This window comes from Nycticebus coucang, chromosome 7, assembly GCF_027406575.1.
Source record: "Nycticebus coucang isolate mNycCou1 chromosome 7, mNycCou1.pri, whole genome shotgun sequence".
Lineage (NCBI taxonomy): Eukaryota > Metazoa > Chordata > Mammalia > Primates > Lorisidae > Nycticebus > Nycticebus coucang.
Window position 1 is genome coordinate 16,327,905 of NC_069786.1, and position 24,194 is coordinate 16,352,098.

The 24,194-nt window shown below is 51.9% G+C and overlaps 1 protein-coding gene across 1 annotated transcript in view; it reads right to left on the bottom strand.

Moving 5' to 3' along the window:
- The window catches only part of GLI2 (GLI family zinc finger 2), a 244,693-nt gene that overhangs the window by 14,815 nt on the left and 205,684 nt on the right, over positions 1 to 24,194 (bottom strand). The window contains exons 4-9 of the mRNA XM_053598127.1: positions 22,178 to 22,380; positions 17,686 to 17,871; positions 10,019 to 10,220; positions 8,123 to 8,336; positions 6,680 to 6,802; positions 3,581 to 3,715 (exon numbers count right to left, since the gene is read on the bottom strand). Coding sequence (XP_053454102.1) covers positions 3,581 to 3,715; positions 6,680 to 6,802; positions 8,123 to 8,336; positions 10,019 to 10,220; positions 17,686 to 17,871; positions 22,178 to 22,380 — 1,063 coding nt within the window. The remainder of the gene's footprint in view (positions 1 to 3,580; positions 3,716 to 6,679; positions 6,803 to 8,122; positions 8,337 to 10,018; positions 10,221 to 17,685; positions 17,872 to 22,177; positions 22,381 to 24,194) is intronic.

A 24,194-nucleotide genomic window follows, 5' to 3' on the forward strand; every position in this document is an offset into this window, starting at 1 on the left:
TTACACACAGAACACGGACCCGGTAAGACACTTCTATGTGCCAGGCCACACGTTCTCATGAATGATCATTAGCTGCCATTAAATGAAGCTCTGCTGTGTGCCACTTACCTCCACTGGATTTTCCAATGAGTCATCAAAGTGACCATCCATGATGGGCAAAGGCATCACCGATGTCTACATGGCAGATGCACAAGAACCCTCTCCTAAGCTCACCCCAGAGTTCAGAGATTTTTAAATATTAATGACTTATTTTATTATAATGGAAAAACCGTACATCCTTTTTTTTTTTTGCAGTTTTTGGCCCGGGCTGGGTTTGAACCCGCCACTTCCGGTATATGGGGCTGGCACCTTACTCCTTGAGCCACAGGTGCCACCCATTGTGCATCTTTATCTCTATTTTTGTCATTCATTCATAAAATAACAAAGGCCCAGAAGTGTGGGTGGAGTCAGATCTGACGCTAATGGCGGATGATGGGCACTGTGTGAGGCTGACCCGGGGACGAAATGGCCCAGAGGTGAGCAAGGTGGGACAGCCAAGGACAAAACTGACCCTGCAGCACCCTCTTGGGCAAGCTGGGAGGTGCCTACGCAAGAAGCCCTCCCTGGGAGACCCATCTCAGCCAGTCCAGCCCTGGGCCACGAATGTGGCCTCTGCCCTGGGCTAATCACTGTGTGCCCTCCTCGAGGGGCTCCTACCTCTGAGGTTGGGATGTTGCCAGTTACACAGGCCCTTTATGTCCTTAATCTTTGAGCTGCCTATTTAACAGAGAAGTGGGAATGGGTGGAAAGAGTCACTTCTTTACAAAGTAGGGTGAAGAATGTACAGGACTTCCTGCTGTCTCTGCTACAGGGCTTCTCTCAAAGGGCTTGTCAAGGTCCCTTCCATCTCCCGTAGCTCAAGGTCCGGCCCTGCATCTATCTGGGGTCAGGCTGGGCTTGCTTCCCCAGGGAGATGGTGAGGGCGGGGACACTCCAGTCTTGGAGGCCCCTTGTTTCTCCTCTATTCTCAGCTCCTCTCCCAGCCTTCACTTCTCCCACTGCCTCTCCCATGACCTCTAAACCTGCACCACCCAACACAGAGGCCACTCACCACATGTGGCTCTTGCATACTAAAAATGAGCCTGTTCTGAACTGGGGGTGGCTGGAGGTACAAACTAAACACCAGTTTCAAAGACTTAGGATGGAAAAAAAAAATAAAAAGGATGCACAATACCTCAATAATTTTGTTTTATATTAATTACATGTCAAAATGACTTTTCGGATCTCTTGGGTTAAATAAAATGTATTATCAAAATTAACTCCACCTGTTTCTTTTTGCTCCTTTTAAAATGCTGTCACAGGAAATGTGAAATTACATGCATGGCTGGTACTGATGGCTTGCAGTGTCTTCCTACCGAACAGGTCTGCTGTGGACCTTTGCCACCTATGAGGCTGCCCGGACAGATGAGCATTGGGCGTTGGCAGCGCCTTGTCCCAGAAGATAGCAAACCACCCTCACGCTTGTGCAACCAGTCTGACAGCCATGCATACAAATGCCACTGTTGGAGCAAGTAAAACCTATAGCTCTTTGAACTTCCAGAGAAATCTTATCATATTAGTCTCACTTTCCATTTTTAAAGCCTTTCAAATGACAAAAATGCTTCCTGACAATGCCTTTCATTTTTTTCTTATTGGTTTACTTAGCGACAAATTGTTAATAATTGACTGGGGGTTCTAGCTCGCCTGTGCAAGTACTCCATCCATCTTCCAGGATGCAGAAAGAAAGAGCTGGGCAAAGGGAACCAGCTCCCCTCTCCCATAGGAGACTGATCTTTCCAGGGTCAGGTGACCACGTAGGGCCAGAGGGCAGTCCTGGGCATAGGTAGAAGAGGCCTGTAGCTACAATCCTCTGTCCACATCAGAACCCTCTGCCTTTGTTTGAGCTCCCGGCCTGCTCTTTGGAGCTGACCCACTTATACAGAACACATCTTTCACATCCTCACCTCCATGCTCTGGCTGGAGAAATACTCCAACCCATTCAGCCCGGACTCTCATGGTCTTCTCCCCTGGCTTGAGATGCTGTCCTGTCTCCTTTCATCTAACTGGTCTGTGCTATGCCTCACAGCTCCAACTGCTCCGTCTCCATCTAGGGCTTGTTTACCCCAAAGAGGTGGTACACACTGAAAATTTACATTTGAGCTTCAGAAGGGACTAGATAAGACCCTGTTCACAAGTTGTATGTCACCGGCACAGGTGTGCTGGGAAATCTTGGTCTCCTAGGTGAGAATTTGGGGAAGAAAAACTCAAATGCAAAAGAAACATATAGTATTTAGGAGCAAGATGCATGAATAGAGGAAGCAGAGGGAGTCAGTATTTTCTTAATGGTAAGTTCAGAACTGGGGAGAAGCAAGTTCCTTCGGGATGGTGTTGGAATGTGAACGGGAGGCCAGCATGTGCACATCTGTACATCTGCTCCTCCAGCAATCTAGCTGCTGATTTAGGGGTTCCTCTTTACAGTCATTCAGCGAGCAGTGTGGCAGTGGTATGGTGGGGGTGCTTATTCTCAAATTTAAGTTCTTTTCTGGATGGAGAAGTGGGACCCACGTGGGGCTGGTGTGGGGAACAGGGAAGAGAAGGTACCAGGTATAGAATGCCTGCAGTCTGCTGAGTGACTATGAATATAGGGTAGAATAGGGTAGAACAGTCAATTTTGAATAGGGTAGAACAGTCAATTTTGACCCTTTCTAGGGTAGACATCACCCCCCCCTTATTAGAGAAAAACTGAGGCTCACAGAGCTCTTAAGTCACTTATTCAGAGCCACTCAGCCAGTTATAGTGCAGCCAGGTTTGGAGCCAGGCACTTCCCACGCTGAGCTGCTCCCCCTCCCATCGCATACTCTACCCCTTCATGGCCACCCTAATGGATGTTGGTGTGTAAGAGTTTAGAGTGGGGGCGAAGAGGAATCCCCTGAAGAGGAATACTCCAACCCATTCAGGGCTCTCATGGTCTTCTCTAATCAATGGGGCTGTCAGTACCGTGGCATTTTTAAGTAGACCCCTCCCTGATCTGGGTGTTGACACCACTTGCACTCATATATACTAGGAATCTGTGAATGGTCTGCAAGAGGAAATTATCAACTCCTTCCTCTATGAAAGAAGACTTCTTTCAGAGTTCAGAGTCAGGTTTGTTACCTTGTAGATGCTGGCTGGTTTAAATAATCTTAATTCTCTCTTTGCAGTGGCTGCTAGGACGCTCAAAAAAAAAAAACTATGCATGTAAATTATTATCTCAGAGCACTTAGTTTTTAATACTAACTCTACTCATGGTTTACTTTATTGTTCCTTTCCCCCCCAGTTTTCTCATTTATTTTTCTTTTAATCTCTTTCTTGTACTACATATGTATTTAAAAGCCCTCTTTTAGAAACAGGTAGGGCACACTTAAATAATCATGCCTCCCTTTTGGAGGGGATGTGGCCCAGGCCATCTTCTGCAGCTCTTCCTCCAACCTCTTCTCTCTAATAGAGGCCCTGGAAGGCTCAAGGTCCTATGCGGCCTGGGCTCTGGTGTTAGTGGGCAGGCTGCTGGGGCTCAGAGGCTTACGTGCACCAGCTGCTCTTGGGTGTCATATTCCTTGGTACAGTCTTCCCAGTGGCAGTTGGTCTCATAGATGACCACTTCAGCCTCTTGCTTACAGTCATCCCTGTCCAGGTCTTCCTTGAGGTCGGCCAGTTGCTCCTGGGGGAGAATTGCACACCCTCATGAGTCATGTCCTGACACAAGGCCCTGTGGAGAGGTTGCTATTAGCCCTGTGCAGTTTGTGGCAAGGACCATCACTGGTATGATTGCATACATGCAACACACATGTGCATGCACGTGCACACACACACACACACACACACACACTTATGAGCTTTTTAGCTCCTTTCCTCAGTTCAGCTCCCATCCACACCTCTGCCTGCTAGACAGTGCCCTGGGGCCCGTCCCTCCTCTCCAATGCTGGCTTGTCATCATCAAGGAATTCCATCACATCCTGCATCTACTGACATGTAAGCACAAGAAAAAAAAGCTGGGTGGAGGGCAGTGACTTTTGCTTATTTGGTTTGGTTTCCCTTTGGGGAACCAGTTTTTCCTGCAACAGCCCCCAAATATTAATGTCTTTGGTCTCGTGTTACAGAGGGAGCCTGAGGCCCCAAGAGAGGCTAACCTCCCCTCCCTGCAACACACAATGAGTTTGTGGCAGCCTAGATCTGGACTTGAGCCTCCTGCCACATTAGGGCCCATGTGGCTATTTCAGGAAGGTAAAGGAAAAGCCTCTGAGATATTCCTTTACACAATCACAGGTGCCTGAAATACCTTTCAGTGAGGACAAAGTCTTACTGTCAAATTAGCAACAGATTGATGTTAACCAGAGCTGGCCAGGGGCAGCTTCTAAACAGAGGACATGAGGACAGGTCAGAGGGACCTGACTGGGGTTGGGGGGTGGGAGGTGGGACAGAGGCACCAGGCTGGGAAAGAGGGTGCAGGGAGGACCTCTATTAAAGGCTGTCGGGGACTCCCCAATGTCTCACTGGTTTGCTAGGCAGGCAGGAACAAAGCCAGGCAGAGGCAAACGTTACAGTGACTTGCTTTACATTTCAAACTATGTCCAAAGCCAGCAGGAAAATGTTCTGTCTTTCAGATTAGCTTCTGGGGAAACAGGTTAGGAGGGTGAATAACCTCTTCCCACAATCTAGAGCCCTAACGCCCCCTGGCTCCAGAGACTGAGTGCAGCAGAGGCCACGGCTGGCTTCATCATAGTCACAGTCCTCACACTGAGCCATTTCCAGGGGCAGCAGAAATCCAGCTTCTGGACTCTTTGCCATCGGCCACAGACACATGCTCTTGACCGACTTTGCATTGGAGCTGCAACGAGCTCTTCTAAGAGGGGTCCTCTTATTTCTCAGAGGACCTTCCAGCTAATCTGCTAGCTCTCAAAAGGAGAGCAATGATGTGTCCTACAGGAACTCCCAGGCTGCACTGGGAGCCTTCTAGATCTTCAGCAAGGGGACTATCTGGGGGTTGCCACGTGAGACTGTAAGGGGAGTGCACCAGAAGGCCTCCCTACTGCACTCTCTGAACTTTAAGCAAAACTAGAAGCAATTTACTATTTCCACATGCTGCATGCCCTGTTCCCTCCATAGACAAGCTGACACGCTGAGTGGAAGGAAGCTATAGGCATGGGCAGAGCTGGGCATTGCCCTAGTGGGCGATTCTGAGGGCTTCAGCAGAGAGGGGGTTCACTATGCTACACTTTCTGCCAACACAGACCGAGCCCATCCACCTTGCAAATGAGTCAGGAAGTCCTTGGCTAGTGAATCAGGACACTGAGCGACAGGGAGACGGTCTCCTCACAATAAACGGCTTTCCTTCGCTGACCTGCATGCTCGTGGAGCCGGGCTGGGCAGCAGAAGGCCTCTGTGGCTACCTGGGTTGGAGGGCAGGCACAGGGCCCCACTGGTAACCACCAGTTCACGGGGCTCCTAGGTGCTTGGCATTTGCCTCCCAGCCCTATCCCTGCCATTCCGGAGCATTTATCTTCCCTGGATATGTGCTGCCTTCATCAATTTCAATGGCCCCTGATGATGGTTGGCCTGGTGGAAACCATGCATCATGCTTTGGTGTCAGTGAGGGGAGAAGAATTTGTCACCAACCCCACTGTTTGCCTGACAATAACAGGACCCAATATTTCATGAAAATTAAGTGCTCAGGCATGCCTGATGGTTTACAGTTTTGCTAAAGGATGGCCCAGCAGATAGATGCAGGAAAGACGGGGCTGGGAGAACCCAGACATCTTTGGTGTCCAAGTGGGGTATTCTGTAATCACACATACAGACTGGGCCACCATGAGAGGGAGTGGGGGGCCAGGATGGGGGTTACCTCAAAGGTCATGCATGCCATGCCCATCATAAGACATGCTATCTTGGAGTGCTAGAAGAAGAGGCAGATTTCCAGAGGGACCTGCCCAGGTTGTGGACTGCTCTGCTCGTTGCTCCCCCCACCAGCAACTGTCCTGTCCTCCTTTCCCTTCACCCGCCCTCAGCTTCTCAAATAAGCATTGAGTCGTTAGGAAATACTGCTTCACACCAACTGCATGCCAGGCCCTGGTGACAGTGAACCCAGCCAGGCACTGCCCCCACAGTGTCACTTTCCAAGGCTTATAGTATAGGTGGCAGGAGATAGGTGTATACATAGCACAGGCGCTAGAGCTAAGCCCCACTACCCAGGAGTATGAGGAAGGCTGAAGGGGCAGTGACGGGAAGGTGGGGGGTGGAGAGACAGCAGCCTGGAGAGTCCCACACCATCCAGGCGGTGGGAACAACTCAGCTTGGCAGAGGGTGGTGCTGCTCTAGGGGGAGGTGTGCAGAGAGAGAGATGGATGCAGCTGAGAGAAGGGGGAAGGCTGGGCAGAAGCTTCCTGATTTATTCATTTATTTGTTCACTCACTCGTTTAGCACATGTGTGATGAGCACGTAGTACATGCAGGTGCTTGGAGCAAAGGAGATGGTCACAGCTCAGGGTGCCCACCCGCCCACCTGAGGTCACTCATTCGCCCATGCAGGCAGCCAGTCAGCCATCACCTGGGACACAGCCAAGACAACCAACCCAGAGGAGACCTGACCCGGTCCCAACCAAGGGGCAGTGAGGACAGCAGCAGGTTACCTGAGTCAGGGCCAGTGGGGAGGCTGGCCGTAGGCCCTCGGCCTCGGTCTTGACCTTGCTCCGTTTGTGAATGGTTATGGGGTTGACAGTGCTGCTCACAGCCGACTCACTGCTCTGCTTGTTCTGAGGGAAGGTGCAGAGGACAGCCTGTCACAAAGGGGCAGGGCAAGAACACTCCAAATTCTTTTTGTGTTTTACCCCTCGGGCCTCAGTACATGGACTGTCTGGACCACATCTGTCTTGAAGTATCAGAAACTGAGTCTCCTACCTTAGCCCTCTAGCCAGGGGCCTGCCCAGGACGGTGCCCAGACCTCAGCCTGCCAGCACAATCCTTTCCACCTCCACCTCCCAAGATTTCAGGGAAATGGGAAAGAGACCCTCCCTTTGGAAAATACTGGACAGTCTGCCTCTGTCCTAATGAAGTTCCACTTCCCAGCCCTTCCCAGGCTCTGCTCTGTATCTGAGCATGGGGCCTGGCCAGCCCGGGAAGCAGGACATAGGGGCCTGGCTCCTAAGAAGGGGCTCGAGCTGCAGTGCCAGGTGGTGTTTCCAGAGCCCACAGTGATTGTCTGGGGAGAGCAATGGTAAGCTGCTAGGAGCCCTGGGGTGGAGAGGGAGGACATTCTGAAACAGGGGACATTTCTACACTTGTTTTCCTTCCCAGGACAGGGCCACATCAGGACATGGCCTCTCACCAGCAGGTGGCCTGAGGTGGTCACTTCATCTTTAGCACTGTCAATGTGAGTACTACCCAGGATACAGGGGGAAGGGGGCTCTGTGCCCACATGAGCTCACTTATATACACAACAGGCCCCCCACTTTGAGGATGAGTGACCTCAGCAGGGAGAGATGAAGAGATTTGCTGCTTTTAGGCAAGTCAAGATCCAAGTCATGGTCTGATGGATTCCAAAGCCTATGCTTTTCCAAGTCCTCATCTGCAAAACAGGACTTCATTCATTTGCCAAATATTAATGGCACCTAATATACACATGTATGCCAGGCCCTGTGCTAGGGCGCATGGGCAAGTCCAAGGCCCTTTGGAAAGGCCAAATAAAGTGGTCTGTGAAAGCCCTCTGTGAGCTCATGCTCTGAAGGTAAACTGCATAACATCACTGTTACTTAATGACTCAACCATCTATGCTGTGTATATGGCACCTGCACGTTGCCAGGCCCTGTGAATGTGAGAGCTTCTCTGCTTACTTACGTGTTTATTGAACAGGGGCAACAGAACTACGAGGCTGGGAGCTTTCCCTAAACCAAGTCCAGGTCTCCTGACCCGGCCCAAGTCCCTTTCCATCACACGATTGCTGTCCAGAAAGCATCCCAGCAGCCAGGCACAAGGCCAGAGTCCCTTCACAAATTCATGAGCCAGCAATGAACAATCTTTGTGGGGTCTGGACAAGTACCCAGTGTCCACCCTCCATACCCCATGCACCCACCTACCTGGTTGGCATCACCCAGACAATTGCTACTACTGCTGAGCTGGGAGGGTGTGGCACTGATGGAGGCGAGGGCCATGGGCTGCTGGGCTAGGAAGGTGGGTGAGGGCTGGAGCAGGGGTGGTGTGTGCCCAAAAGCTGAGCCCAGGCCCCTCTGTTGGCTCAGGATCTGCTGGTAGGCCACGGGGTTGATGGGGTGGGGGAAGGTGAAGGCTGGGCTGCAAGGAGAGCAGACAAGGAGGTGGGGAGGACAAGGGCTCTGTTAGGCCAATACTTTCTGGCAGAGAGGACCCTGCTCAGGGGATCAGTTAACCCCTCCATCAACAGGGCTTTCCTTCACTCAAGATGTAGCAGTTCCCTCCCTATTGCTTGCCATACGGGCCTCACTTTCTGCATTTAGCTCCCAGATCTTGCCCCAGGACTTAGCATTCACCTCTGGCAGGTCGGCCCTGGTAGGGGTCAGATCCCACCTCAGCCCCACCACTTGGCACCTGCACTGCTCTGACGCCTAGATGCATCTCTGTGTCACTGTTCCTGAACATGTGAACCCCACGTGTCCTCTGAGGCCTACTGTCAGGCCCTCTCATTCAGGAAGCACGCTGAGTCTTCCAGCTCACATTATTCCTTCTCTTCTAACTGCACTTCAAGGCTTTTGCATTTGAGTCACCCTTCCATAGCAGGATACAAAAGAAATACCGGTGACCTCTGAGGCTAAGCCATAGAAGACAATACAGTTCTTACATCACTTGCTCTGGGGTGGGGAGGTGGCTGCCATGTTGTGAGGCCACTCAAGTAGCCCTCTGAAGAGGCTCCTGAGATAGCCCTGTTAGTGAGCCTTCCAGGCCCAGCCAAGCTCAGAAGGCTGCAGCTCTGGCTGACTGCTTGATTGTGGAGTACTGAAGCACTCCACTCGACTAAGCCAGTCTCAAATTCCTGACACTCAGGAATGGGTGGAGATAATAAATACTTGTTGTTTTAAATGCTAACATGTTGGAGCAATTTGCAATGCAGTGAAAAGTGACCAGGCTGGGCAGGGCCCGTAGCTCAGTGGGCAGGGCATCAGCTACATACACCAAGTCTGGTGGGTTTGAACCCTGCCTGGGCCTGCTAAACAACAATGACAATTGCAACAACACCACCACCACCACCAACAAAATAGCTGGGTGTTGTGGCAGGTGCCTGTCGTCCCAGCTACTTGGTAGACTGAGGTAAGAGAATCACTTGAGCCCAAGAGTTAGGAGGTTGCTGTGAGCTGTGACGCCATGGCACTCTACCTAGGGCGAGAGCTTGAGACTTTGTCTCAAAAAAAAAAAGAAAGTAAGAAAGGTGACTAGGGTAGTTACCACTTCTATCTCTGAGTCTTTGGGCTGAACTATGTTGATAGTCCTATTAACTCCTGGCCTCTCTCAGAAAAGCCAGGAAAGGATGAGAGTTTCAGTCAAGCGGCTGAGGTCTCAGTCCTCAGGTAGTCCAGAGAGGGGAGTGAGGTGACTGGTGTTACCTAATGAGGCATGTGTGTGCTATGCTGCCACCACAGAGAGAGGCTTGCTTAGAGCTCTGGCCACCTCAATGTCACATCTTGTGTGGCCTTGAATGTTGGGCAACACCTATCTGCTCTTTCACACCTGATAAAATATCAGGAAAGCCACCTTGTGCTCAAACACCTTCAGTTTCACAGATGAAGCATTCACGATGGACTCAGTCCATGAAGATGTACCCAGATGTTTTTTGCATTATTGGTTTTGAACTCATGAAAAAGTTGCAAGTATGCAGATTCACAAAACAACAAGTACGGTCTTTCTCCTCAAGCTGAAAGTGCCAACTGAAAAGCCAGCTCCTCCCCACCTGGCCCCTGGCCCAGCACCCAGCTCTCGGCCCTCGGCTTGCAGGTGGGGCTCACCTGAGGGCGCCTGCCGACAGGTGCCCGTAGGAGCCACTGGCTGCGGAACTGCTGCGAGAGTTGTTGATGTAGGCCACCAGCGAGTTGGGAGAGGTCCGGATCATGCGCTGCAGGTCAAGGCTGGCATCTGAGAGAGGGGAGATGGACAGCGCCCGCTTGCGGCTCAGGCGGGGTGTCACTCTTGGGCTGGAGAAACGTGACACTGTGGGGCAGCCAAAACAGGCACGTGAGCATCACCAGTGCTGGGGTAGGGGTGGGGGTGGGGGAGACAGGTAAGAGGGGGACACAAAGAACACGCAAGGATCGTCCAATGGCAATCTGTAGCTCTGCCAAATTTCCAGCGGTGGGCTATTGGGCAAGGTATGTAACCTCTCTCGGCCTCTGTTTACTTATCTATAGAATGGGACTGATCAGCGCAGGGTGTGGTGAGGACTGGAGAAGTAAGGCGTCAATGTCAAGGTGAATGAATGTGAGCACTGAGCACAGGGTCTTTACTATTAGCTGCAGGGATCAGGGCTGGGGTCCAGCAATGCGTAAGGCAGGACTATAGGTTGCACAAATCAGACGTGAAGGCTCAGTGGCCTCTGACCAAGTTATCCTACCTCAGAAGCCAGCTCAGGTCAGGAAACGAGGCATGGCCAGTGCCCACAAGCCCCTTCCAGATCTGCCCCAAGGGCAGCTGCTATCCTGCCTTGTCCACTCATTCTCACTGCTGTGGAGAATTCCACGGGAGGACAGTGAATGGAAGTAAGTGCTCCAAGGTCATGGATTGTGTTGTGACTGGGATCACTACCCCCCTCAGGCATTTGCCTGGACAGCTGCCCCAGACTCTCCGATGCCTAGGCCTTCAGCTGGCTCTCCAGAGCCTGCTGGGCAGGGCACCATGATGGGGAGGAGGGAACACAGAATGCACAGCAGCCCGACCATACAGATGCTCTCACACCCCAAGGCTCTCAGCTCTAAAGTCGCCCAAGGCTCTGGGAACCTGTCACTTGGAACGTGCGCAGCCCACCTGTACACACATGTGCACAGTCACCTGCGGTTAGGACACTCACTGGTGCTACACCACCATGTGTTGGGCTCTGGTCTAAGCGCTTTAACGTGTTAATAAGTTACTCTTTACAACCGGCTGGTAAGGAAGGCACTGCTGGTGTCCTCATCTTCCAGAATGAAAGTGTAGAGGGTCTTGAGTAATTTCCCCAAGGCCACATAGCCAGGGGGAGCAGAGACCAAGATTGAAAGGTGGGCACGGGGAAGTCAAGCCCACCTGCAAGAAGACCTGTATCCAGGGTGAGGAGGAGACATATCTCATGGGGGAGCAGGCCCCAAGTGGACAGACACACATGCACGCACACTCAAGCTCAAGTGCACACACACACAGGATGCACAGTCTCACAGATAGCCTGTGCTGCCGACTGCGCCAGCCTGTCATTGCGGGGCTTCCTGGGAACATGTTAGCCTCCCTGAGCCTCTGTCTCCCCATTTCCATAATGGGGCAGCATGGCTTGTTGTCAGGGTTGACACACACTGAGTGCCAGGGATAGTCCCCTAAACCCAGCAGCCATTCCAAAATGAAACTGCTAATTGACATAGCCTCTTCAGGAGGAGGAGGACCACCCAGATGGGAGCTGAGCCTACGGTTAATAATGGAGCTAAGGACAGCTCGTCTAGAAAAGATGACAGGGCAGCTGTCACCAAACATTCGTTTGTTGGCTTTCATTGGTCGCCCTCTCAGCCTCTGGGTTCTTGTCAATCCTCCCTTCAAAGGAAGCACATGGTAAGATGCAAAAGCGAATCCTCTAGAAGACTCTTACTACATACAAGCTGAGGGGCAAATAGGGAGGTATGAGCGGGAAGAAGGTCCAGCATCATATAAGGTAAGAAATACACAGATCTTTGTAACACAGTTTTAGAAAAAGAAAATTTTGGCTGCTAATATTTGGATTCCCACCCTCTCACACGCCCCTAACAAGAGGAAACAGGCCAAATCTGACAGTGATATTCATCTCTGTTATCCCCCCCTCTCAAGGGAAATATGTTTATTAATGTGCCTCTTCCCTTGATAAATTACTAAATAGAAAGAAAAGCCTGGCACTCATTTCCTGGGGTTTCTCCTATGATTTATGACCAGGAACATGGCAGTACATTCATCCGTGGATGTGGCTGTTTTAGGGCTAGTCAGCCGCTGGGTGACCGGCCACCTGTCTGCCCTTCCCGGGCAGATGCCGATACTACCCACTCCTGTCACCACCTGCCTCTGGACCCTGCTGCACCCACTAGTTCTTTCTTTTGCTCGCTCACGGGCTTGTTCATTCATTCGCCAGGTCCTCGTGCAGTGTCACGGGTGCCAGGCACTGGCTGGGCGTGATGGGGAGCATGGGCAAGGGGGACCCTGGCCCTGCCCTCAGACGGTGCCACCTGAGTGGGATTACCCTAGAGGATCCCAGAGTGTTCAGGAGCGAGGGCCGCTGCTTTCCCTGGGGCAGTGGGAAGCGCTGGAGATGGAAGAACAGGCCCTGGCCCCAGGCAGACACGGGTTCTGACCCTACCCAAGCACTCTGACTTGAGCGACTTCCTACAAATCACCAGACATCTCACATATAAGGTGGGCTAAGAGCCCCCACCTCAGGGCTGCTGTAAGCTGGCGACCAGCATATCTTCTGCAGGAGCAGGCGAACCTCTGTGGCATTGGGGCTGGGGAATCCCCCAGGGCCTGTGGACCCAAAAGTGTGGGCTGAGGGGTGGCAGAAGGGAGCTCTGTCCTGGCACCAGCTCCCAGGTGCCTTTGCTGTGCCAGCCACTGTCCTTGGCACAGGGTTGGGATGTACTGCATAGGGGGAGGGCATCAGGACACAGCCTGGCGGGGCGCCAGTGGGGAATTTACACTAGCTAAGTTGTGTTCCCTGCACAGCCCAACCCCCTCACCTAGTATTTTCTGGACTTGCTGAGATGCCCTAAGGACATCCAGCTTGAGAATCTTAAAGCTCCCACCCCGTGTGGTTGTTCACAACCCTTTTAACCCGCCTACAGTGCAGTAGCAAGAGCTGAGGCCACAAAGCTGGGAGCCTTGGTGTTGAGGCCGTATGTATTGAAGGCAGGGCTACTGAGGGGCCTGGGCTGCAGCTGCGGACCGTGACGTGGTTTCATAGTGCTGGTATGGGGAACGGCTTGTGCAGGTTACCAGATGACCCACTCAGAACCATTCACCATTCAGAACCATTCAGCCAGCGTCCCTCTGCAGCCTGGTCTCTGCCTTGGTTTCCCCTTCTGACAGGGCCTGGGTTCCTTGTCTGACCTGGGCCTCTGGCGGCCCCTCTAACAGTTCTTCCTGCCTCTCTGTGGTGTGATCAATATAATTGGTTTCTGAAAACCCCCCTGGATCCACTGGCAGCATAAAGAACGGGTGTCGGAATGGAGGTGACATCCGAGCCAAATTAGTGTCAATATGACAATAAAATATACAGCTCAGAGGAAATATGGGCTGTAAACAGACAACATTTCAATCGGAAACATTTCAATCTTCTCAATGTGGTGGGAGCAGGGGAGGGGGGCTGTGGCAGCTGCTGTTCTGTTGGTAAATCACCGATATTCAACAGCCTAACACAAGAAAATTCCATTTTAGGGCCCGGGTGACAACTGGTGAATTCCCAGCTCTCCAGAGAGCTGCTTGGCAGAATGATGACCTTGGATTTCCTGACTGGTTCTTTATCACCTTCCCACGTGGCATCACTCCTCCTCTTCCCGCTGTAAATCAGGCCCCATTTAAGAACAAGAGGAAATGGGGCTTCACCGACCACGGGAAGCCCAGCAAGGGTGGGCTTTCACCAGAGCGGGACAATGCTTTGTCCCCTCACTGCTGCCCTGGTCCACTCCCGGGGGATAGCAGAGCATGGCGTTCCAATCCCACAAGTGCCCACCCGAGGCCTGTCTACCTCTCACCCACCCAAAGGGAGGGTGCGTACATGGTCCAAACGAGATCATTTCAGGCTCAACTGAAACTAGGGAATGCTCCTCAGGTAGGATCAGGTTTCCCATTTCAGGAAAAAGCCCCCACAAAGTTCTATTTTAAAATCCATTTTTAACCCCAAAAGGTAAGCCTATTATATTTATTAATACATAATTGTGCAGGTGGCGCTTGGCTAAAGTAAAAATTGTGCTGATGGCTTCAAAATGAGTGGGCTAGGGACAAGGCCCTGGGGGACAAGGACTCCTGTGACAATCCTATCCCTCTGTTCTGCTTGCCTCATTGCCTGCAGGACCCCATCTCGGTGGACTTGGCTGGACATTCAGGGCCTCTGGAAAGTTCTCTCCCTGACAACACTCCCTCCTTTCACAATATGAGGGAAGGTGAGATAAGGGGGGCGGTAGCTCAGAGTGGGCATTCTTCATCCCTCCAAGGAGCTTACAGCCACACTGGCACAAAATCAACACGAGGGCAAGGCTGTGTGCTGCTCCTGCCATGTCCCTAGCACACAGTAGGTGTTCAATAAATACCTGCTAAACAAATGAGTGTGTGTAAGCATAAGAGTGAGAGGCAGAGAGAGACACAGGAGGCCTGTTCTCCCCAGCTCCGGAGGCCCCATGCACTCTCACAGAGCTTACATAGTCAAGGTCATGTTTATAGGCAGCTCCTTAGTATGAATATACAAGTCCTCCAAAGAACCAAGACACTTCCACAGCTCTCCTGAACCATGTGACCAACCACGTTGCCCTCAGCATTATGTGATGCCTTACACCATTTTTTCCATGAAACTGCTGAGCAAAAAAAGACCTGATGGAAAGATCCACTCACATTCTCTACCGGGTGGTCTGACGCTTCCCAGGAGGAACCCTCTGCAGACCTATACTGCTTGGACCTGCTGGAAACACAGGCACGGGCAAGGCTTTCTCAGGCTCCTGTGGTCCGTGGGAGGGGAGGGGGCCAGGGGACACTGCAGAGGCAGGTCTGGGCTCGGCTGGACTCAGGCCTAAACTGAGAGCCCTAGTGCTGTGTTTAGTGTCTCTCAAGAGATTGACGTAAGATGTCCGCGTAGGCACAGGAGGTGAGTCTGAGTGCCTAAAGCATTTTTAAAAGCTGGAGCAAAAGTTCTGGTTCTAGTTTAAACTGGTTTGGAAAAAAAATATTAAGTAGTAACAAATATAGGAGATAATCCTGGACTACTCTGATTTCCTTGGACCACAACTGATTGGCAACAGAGGGAAAGAAGTTGCCTCTCCCTGAAATCCATGGTTAAGAAAACTCCCCACCCCCACCCATGCCTGGGCAGGAGAAACTGATATCCCTGCCTGGACTGAGTCTGGAATCTGGATCCTGAGCCAGGCACGTTCCCAGGGCGGAAGCGGAGAAAGGATGGTGTGGGTGTGATGAGTTAAGCAGAGGCAGTGACGTGAGGTGGGAGTGCTCCCGCCCACCGGTGAGCTCACCTCCTGCCCGGCCTCCCTGATCCTCAAAGCTGCTCAGCCCCAGATGCTGTCAGATGCTAAGCTGCCTGGAGAACAGAGCTGTTCCCAGCCTCTATCTAGGCTCCCTGCAAGCCACCAGCTGCTCTCCCCCGAGCACTTTCTTCCCTGGCTAGTTAACATCTTTCCATTCCAAGTTGCTTTGTCAGTGCCACTCACTTACTCACTCACCCGATGAACACAGAAGGCCTGTTCCTTGCCAGACCTGCTCCCACACCCGCTGGCATAGCCATCTGGTTACACATAAGGAGAAGTGTCAGCCAGTTCCAGTTGGGTGCCTTGGTCCTGCCGGTGTAGTGGCACTTGCTGGCTGGTGGCCCCAGAGGTCTGGGGCTAGATTCAGTCAAGGTCTCAGGAGAGGGCCTGTCCAGGCATTTGGGGCCTGCAGATTGGGCAGTGTGTGGCAGAACTGCAGTGTGTAAACGAGGAGAGACGAGGCTGAGAGGAAGGTGGCCCAACTGTGTTCTAAAGTCTGAATTTTATCCGGGGGCACTAGAAGCCAAGATGGTAAAAGGGATGAAAGATAGGGCTGCAGGATGCCAGGCATCCCGAAGGCAGTGCTGAGCACATGGCAAATAACTGGCTGTCCCGGAAAGGGTGACAGGCCATAGCTGGCAGGCCTGGGGGCGGGGATGGATGGGGTTGATGGCAAGGGACAGGGGTCCAGGTGGCCTGCAGCCTGGGCTTAAGCAGTAGACAGCAGAGCTGACCATGGAGCAACATAGTCCTATAAGAGGGGGTGGACTTAAAGAGGGAGAAGGATACTGGTGCAAAGATGCCAGAACCAGCATTAATTGAGCACCTACTGTATGCCAGGTACCAGGCCAGGTTCACACATGTGCCCTCATTCAGTGTGTGTACTCTAAATGGCCACAGGGCTCAGGATTGCTGCCCTATACCTTCTGGTCTAGATGGTCACCACCTCTGGACTCAGCTACAACAGCAAGGACAAGGTGCCACCAGGCCCTAAGCCAGGTCTGCCCACACTGCCTTGCTTCCTTCCCCTGGCACGGTGGGGCCTGGAGCTCACTGTGCTACTGGAGATGACACTCTCCACTCCAGAGAAGAGCATATGATGTTGGTAACAAACAGGGTAGGGTGAGGAACCCCAGGGCAAGGCCTACGGCAAGTCATTTGATGTAGGGAGCCCAGTTTGCTCATCTTAAAGTGGGGGGCTGCTAAGCTGTTCACCCCTCCTCTCCTCCCTGACGAGAGCTCTGTGCTGACCCCAGTGGCTGGCTGTCAGGGGACCACAGGCATCCGCACCAAAAACTTTATCCATCCAAGGCACCTGACCTCTTGCCTCACCAAAGGGCCCCACCTGCAGCCTCCTTGTCTCAATTACTAACACCCTGTCCTCTAATTCCTCCGGCTGACCTTGACCCCTTCTCTTTCTGACTCCACATTCAACCTGGGAACAAACCCTGTGGCTCAGCCTTTATGGTCCATCTGAAACATGACCACTTCTCACCTCTGCTAACTAGACGCCTACTTCCACCTTGCCCCTAAATCAATTCTCAGATCAGCACAGAAGAAGATTCTGTCAAGGATCGGTCAGACGTCTTTTCTCCTCTGTCCAGGTCCAGCTCACTCCAGTGACTAACTGGCCAGCATAACCCCAAAACTTGGGCCTTACCCCACTCCTACCTCTCCCTTGCCCCACTACCCACTGCTGGCCTCCTGGCTGTTTTTTGAACTTGGGAGGCACACTGCTGCCTCAGGCCCTTTGCATGTGCTCTATCCTCTTCCCCCCCACTTCTGCCAGGCTCACCCTTTTCAACTGCTCCAACGTCATCTTCCCAAACATCATCTTCCCAGTGAGGCTTCATCTGATTTCCTCAACCCAAAGTGCACTTGCGCCCCTCACCCCCATCACATCTTTGTTCCCCTGGTCCATTCACAACTAGCTATTTCAGTAGATAATTTCCTAGTGCCATGGACTGTTTCTCTTAGTGCACTGTAAGTTCCACAGAGACAGAAAGGAGTATTTTATTTGCCATGGTGTTAGCAATGCCCAAACTACTCCTCACCTGTGGTGACTTGGTGGGTGTTGTCCACAGACTCAGTCTCTCTGTGACAGCAGACATAGCAGGCCCCTCACTCCAAAGGGAACACAGACTGCCCCCCTCAGCCTCAGGGGGCACCTGCCAGCCCATATGCTCGGTGCTCCCTGACCACCATCTGTGGCCTCCCCTGGCCTGACTCACCGTCCACTGGGTTGAGGTAGTCATGGAGATGGGGCGTGCTGGCAGCACCCCCGCTCTGCATCAGCAGGTCCCCGTAAGGTGCAGGGTGGCCGGCCATGAGGGTCATCTGGTGGTAATAGTCTGAGGGGTTGGTGCCTGGGGCAGGGAGGCCGAACAGTCCCCTGTCCTTAAGGTGCTCTTGGGCCACTGTGGGCAGAGGAAGAGAGAGAGAGAGAGAAGCTGTCAAAATCTGGCACTGGGCTTGCCTTCTCCTACCAAAGAAAACAGAAATGTAAACTTGGCCTATGGGGTCCCTCCTGGGTGACCCCCTGCTCCCCCACACCTCCCCTTGTCTGCCCCAAGCTGGGCCCGGCTAGACCAGCGTGGTCTGGGGAAGCTGCTACTACTATTAGGGGAGATTAGATACCGGCCTCTATATTCTTCCATCTCCTGAAATTCGTAAACCTCCACCTCCTGTCCCCAAGGCTGTGCAATAATAGCCCAGACCCTAGGCCGGTAGGATCCACAGTCCAGCAAAGGCTTCAAAGCAAAGAGAGGTACATGGAGGCATGGTGGGGCCAGGCCTGACTCAGCCTGAATGTTCAGGGCAAGGCCACTGCTGAAGGCTCCAGACCTGGCCAGGTAAAGCTCCTCACCCACCAAGGCCCACCCAATCCCTGTCCCTGAGGCTGGAACCTCAGAACCCTATAGACAGCTCTGCCTGGGAAGAGGCAGGGGGCATCAAATTCAGAGTAAACAAGAGGGCCTGGCCCTTGGCAGTGTGGTGTCAGGGAACAGAGGGGACTTGGAAACCAAATACACTTGTGGAGAGTTTTTGACCAGGTGTGCAGACCCTGAATCTAGAGCTCAAGTTCCTAACCACTGTACTGCACAGCCTCTTGGCTACTAGCCTTGGCAAATACCACATGAGATCTTGTGCATGCTCCATTTCCAAGGAGAAACGGTCAGTGGAGGTGCCATCCTCCCCTTCCTCCTCACCATCTCCTGCTGTTCCTCCAGACAGTCCTGGCCTCCAGACTGGCTGACCATCCACAGCCTCTGCAGGACCTGTCCCTGCCTAAAGTGCCCTCTCCATCCTTCTTGCCTGCCCACCTCCCCCTGAAGCTTTCCCTGGAGATCCCAGGACACAGTCTGGTGGATGCTGCTGGGAACAGTGACAAACTTCCAAGGCTTCGCACAGGCAAGCTCTGGGGCAGACACAGAGAAGGACCTCCTGACAGAGCTCTCTCTTTTTTTTTTTTCTGAGACAGAGTCTCATTATGTTGCCTTCATTAGAGCGCTGTGGCATCATAGCTCACAGCAACCTCAAACTCCTGGGCTTAAGCGATTCTCTTACCTCAGCCTCCCAAGTAGCTGGGACAACAGGTGCCTGCCACAACGCCTGGTTATTTTTTGGTTGTAGTTGTCATTGTTATTTGGCAGGCCCGGGCTGGGTTTGAACCCACCAGCTCCAGTGTATGTAGCTGGTGCCCTAGCTGCTGAGCTATAAGGGCCGAGCCCTGACAGAGCTCTCTTGCACCTGATCTGCTCTGGTCACTTGGCAGCTTGGTCCAGGGCTGGCAAGGCCTCAAGGTATCTAGTCTATTCCTGTGGGAGTCAGGGCCATGCAAATTAGCCAGGTCTCCTCTGGTGTTGGCCCGTCCCTGCTGTCTCCTGAGGCTGTGGGCAGAACAAGTAGATGTTCCAGTCACGTGGGTGCTTACCTTGAGCGCAGGCATGAAGCGCTGCTCCATCAGCTGATGGACTCTCTGCCAGGGGCTGCCCTCTCTCACCACCCAGCTCTGCACAGGCCACACTGCGGTTGGTGGAAGCTGTAGTGTCTTTGGTTCCTGAACATATCCAGGAAGGCACCCATTCCTCTGTTCCTCCTATGGACATCTCTCAGGGCCCATGTGGGCTCAGGTCCTGAGAGCTGTCATCCCAGGAACTGTTAGCACTCATGTTAATTTCCTGGGTTACTATAACAGCTTACAGGAGGGGGGGACCTGGGGCCTTAAGGAAACACGTGGCCTTCTGGTCATTAAGGGCAGCCTTTTGAATGAATCCAACAACTCCTCTTCTTAAAAGCAGTGCACCAGGGAACAATGGAGGCAAGAAAATCTTTGTTGTTCCCTCGTGCACCCCTTTTAATAAGAGGAGTTGTTATGCACCTCCTTTGGTGCTTATAAAAGAACAATTTTGAAATCAGATGGCTGCCGTTGCCCCACCCCTGTACAGTTCTTTGTCTCTTCCAGTTCCTGGTGGTTGCCAGCATCCCCGACTAGTGGCCACGTCACTCCCATCTCTGCCTCGGTCTTCTCCTCCGCACCTGCCCTGCACGGGCATGAATGTGTCTGTCTTCCCTGTGAGTCTCTTACAAGGACATCTATCATTGGATTTACAGTCCATGCAGATAACCTGGGATGATCTCCTCAGCTCAGGATCCTTGACTTAATGACATCTTAAAGACTCTTTTTCCAAATGAGGGAACACCCAGAGGTTACGGGTTAGGGTTTAGATATATCTCTGGGGGGGGCAGCACTCAGCCCACTAGATCACGTGTGAGTGCTAATGCCAGGGCAACATTTGGAGTCAGACTTTTGTGGTCATGTTCCCAGCCAGCCTTTCAGTGGCTGCACCATCAGGAGGGATGAGGATAAACCCACGCCCACTGCCCACAAGATAGCTGCTCAGCATGGGGACAGTACAGCTTTCAGGGCACCCCAGTTTGGTAAGAGTCACTCTCAGGGGATGCAGGTAGTGTTCAGGGCTGAGTTCCAACCCTGAGAGGCCATTTCAGAATGGCACCACATTCTGGCTAGCCATTTTCATTTTCTGCAGCTGCCACCATTCACCTTATCTGGTTTCTTTTTGGTAAGGACCAAAGTGTAAACCTCCCTGTTGAGAAGACCAGCCAATGCTTCAGGGGCCTTTCTGCACACTGAGGACAAATTCAGACCCTCCTTTTCATTTTGAAACTCCATCCTGCACCTTCTAAGAGCCAGACCTCTGCTTCAGCTCAGAGTAACACCCGTAAGTGGGAAGGGGAGAATGGAAGTAGTGACAAGGGACTCAAAGGGTTCACAAGTACATGCTGCAAATGTCCTCTAGTCTGAGAGGTAGTCTCAGGCATATTTTGCAGCTTGGTTGCTTTCAAGGATGGGAACAGTAAGAGGTAACAGGTGGTGCCCATGCCGTGCTGTGGGTGGGGGTGCATCTCCCAGGGAGATAGCATGGGTGGAGCCGGCTTCCAAATGTCCTCTATGTCCTCGTGTGTGTGTGTGTGTGTGTGAGAGAGAGAGAGAGAGAGAGAGAGAGAGAGAGATAGGGAGGGAGGGGGGTGGGTTGGGACAGAGAGAGAGAGAATAGGATGGCAGCCCCTTTCCGGTTCAAATTAACTATGCTGAGAGTAGCCACCTGATGTCTGGGCCAGGCCAATCAATTCTCTCTCTCAAGCAGCTAAACAGAGACACAAAGCCACAGGCTCATCCTGGAGCCTAGGGATATGGGCTGACACCTGGTAGCCACCTGTGTTGACCAGCAAGGGGCAGATACAGCAGAGATGCAGGCAGCAGCCAGCCAGCTCTGTCTCTGTCCCACATGAGACATCGTCGCAGGACTTCGCCTGTATTCAGCACCAGTTCTATAGACTCTGGTTTATTGCAAGCAGTGGGTCCCACCTACACAGGCTCTGCCTGGACAGACCCTTACCATGATGATGATAAATCACATTTTGTGTGTGTGTATGAGTGTGTGTGTGTGTGTGTGTGTGTGTGTGAGAACTCTTTTTTAATTTTTTCATTAAGTCATATACACATAGATCATGAATACATTTATGCATATGTGGGGTACAATGTGTTGATTTTTTTTATACAATCTGACGTGCTTACATCAAACCAATCAATGTAGCTTTCGCCTCATTTACTTGATTATTGTGTTAAGACATTTATGCTCCACACTTGACAGATTTGACTTGTACCCTTGCAATATTCTCCATAGGTGTGGTCCCACCTTTTACCTTCCCTCTATCAAACCTCCTCCCTTCACTCCCTTCCCACTCCATTTCTCTCCTTCATCCTGGGCTCTAGTTGTGTTCTATCTTTCACAAGAAAGTGTGAGTAAATAGAAGTTGGTTTCCTAGAAGTACTGAGTACACTGGATACTTTTTCCTCCATTCTTGAGATACTTTACTCAGGAGAATATGTTCCAGGTCCCTCCATGTAAACATAAAAGAGGTAAAGGTTCCATCTTTTTTTAAGGCTGCATATGTTTTTGAAGGGTTCTTTAATGAGCACAAAGCCCAAGAGACCCCTGCCTCTCTTGGCTTTCCATTTGTTTACTTAAAAATCTGTTGTTTAGAGGTAGTGGGAAGGGATGCCAGCAGGCGGCTGTCCGAGGGGATGGAGACTGAGTAGTCACAGCATGAGAGTGAGTGAAGCTGACCCACTGACAGACCTGGGGCACCCAGTGGGCCCTGCCCCTGCTCCCCCTCCCAATCCCTGGCCCTACTCACCATCAGCGGGGCTGAGGCCCCTGGCTGCAGAGATCATGGAGAGCGTGGGGCTGCTGTGCACAGAGCGGAGGTAGTGCTCCATGTGGGGGTTCACGTACGGGTGGGGGGCATTGAAGGGGGACTCCCCAGGGCCAGCAGGGTGTGGGGAAAGCCGGATCAAGGAGATGTCGGAGATGACAGGGCTGCCGCTCAGGGTGGGGGGCCTGCGGAGACAAAGGGCAGTGGTCTAAGAAGGAGGATGCAGAGAGAACCCTGCCAAGAACCCCAAGCCAACATGTCAGTTCTTGACTCACTTGTGAAGACTTCCCAGAATAATCTGCACTGCACTTTTATTCAATATGCCAACATCTCTTGGTCACCTAAAAACTCAAGTCTGAACTTTCAAGCATTAGCCAGGGAGTGCAGACTGCAAGCTGCATGCAGGCAGCCCCACCAGGCCCAGACTGGCAATGAGACTCTGAATTCATTACCAGATTTGCTGGAGTACAAATCCAGGTGCACCCCGGCTTCCCCAGAGTCTCCTCAGGGCTGGGCACAGGTGTAACATGCTAGAAATGTATGAAAAACAGAGCACAAAAACATGATACCAAGGGCAGGACACATTGCTCATATTCTAACAGGATGCAAAAAAGAGAGGAGCCAGGAGATGCCCTGCAACTGGAGAAGTTTTGGTTTTCGTTGGACAGTCACTGGCATGACCCACTCAACCACAGGATGAGCCATGAAGGGAAAGATCAGGATTCAGGACAGTTTTGAAATTGGTGAGTGGTAATTTTGGAATTACCAAATTACCAAAATTTGGGAATATCATTCTAGCTGTCCTTTCATAGAATTCTAATCCTAACAGAGCTCCCCTTCCCGCAGTCCAGGGTGCGTCTGGTTTGATCCCTCTGGCCTGGGCTGGTGTGGCCGGGGCTCACCCTGTTTCCCCTGTTGTGCTCACAGCAGGCCTGTCGGCCTTGGGTCTCTAAAGCAGCTGCAGGGGTGTTTTCGAGGTCATCTACTCCAAAACTCACTAACGGTGGATCAGACTTCATGGGTAAGCAGCTGTGAAACCACAATTAAGTCACTGGCAACCAAATTTACCAAGATTTCATTTCCAACTCTTCATGATTTGATGTCGTGCAAAGAAAAAGAGCAGGTGTTAGACCAGATACACCTGGGTTCGGATCCCATCTGAATCACGCTGAGCAAGTAATTTAACCTTCCCATGCCTTAGTTTCCTCATCTGTAAAATGAGGATAATGTCTATTTCATACAATTGTCGTGAGGATGAGAGTCCCCCAAACTTTGCGTAAAACATAGTAGACAGTCAAGAAAGGAGAGGTGAGATTAGAGCATCAGTAAATCCAGATACATCTGGGAGACCCCCAAACTCTTCTCCCTAGACCGATGTTGGGTGTGTGAAAGGGCACTGTTAGAACTGGTTATTTCAGGGAGGAAATGATTTGTCCATTGGCTGTTCAAACAGAGGTAATTACTAATTATGTTTAATAGCGCATGAAAAGTGGGACTTAAACAGGTGACATCCAGATGTCTTCACATCTGGTCTCACAAACTTCCCCTGGGAGGCTGCTCCCTGGGGCCTGGAGACAGCCTTGCTACGTGGTTTTCCAGCTTTGGCAGATGTGATTGTCCTGGACACACAGAGCCCTTGAATCTGCCCAGCCACATCCACGCTTCTGTATTTCGCCTGTGCCAATTCTTGACTTTCCTGCACCTTGTGCCTTGCTGGCAAATTACCTTCCTTCAGCCCAGCAAGGGACCCCTTGGTGATACCCCTTATCCCTCTTCTGTTATAAGATACCCTCTCTGCTACCCCAAAGTGCTCCATTATGGTCTCAGGTCCATCTCTCTCCCAGGGTTATGGGGCTCTGCCTGGGTGCAGAGTGTGTCCAAGGCACATCCATACACTCAGCCCTGCAGGTGCTCAGCAGTATCTTCAAGTCTGCCAGGACCTAAGCTGGGTGCCAGGGGTGAGGGGAGCCTGCAGGATAAGCCACGAGTCACAAGCTCA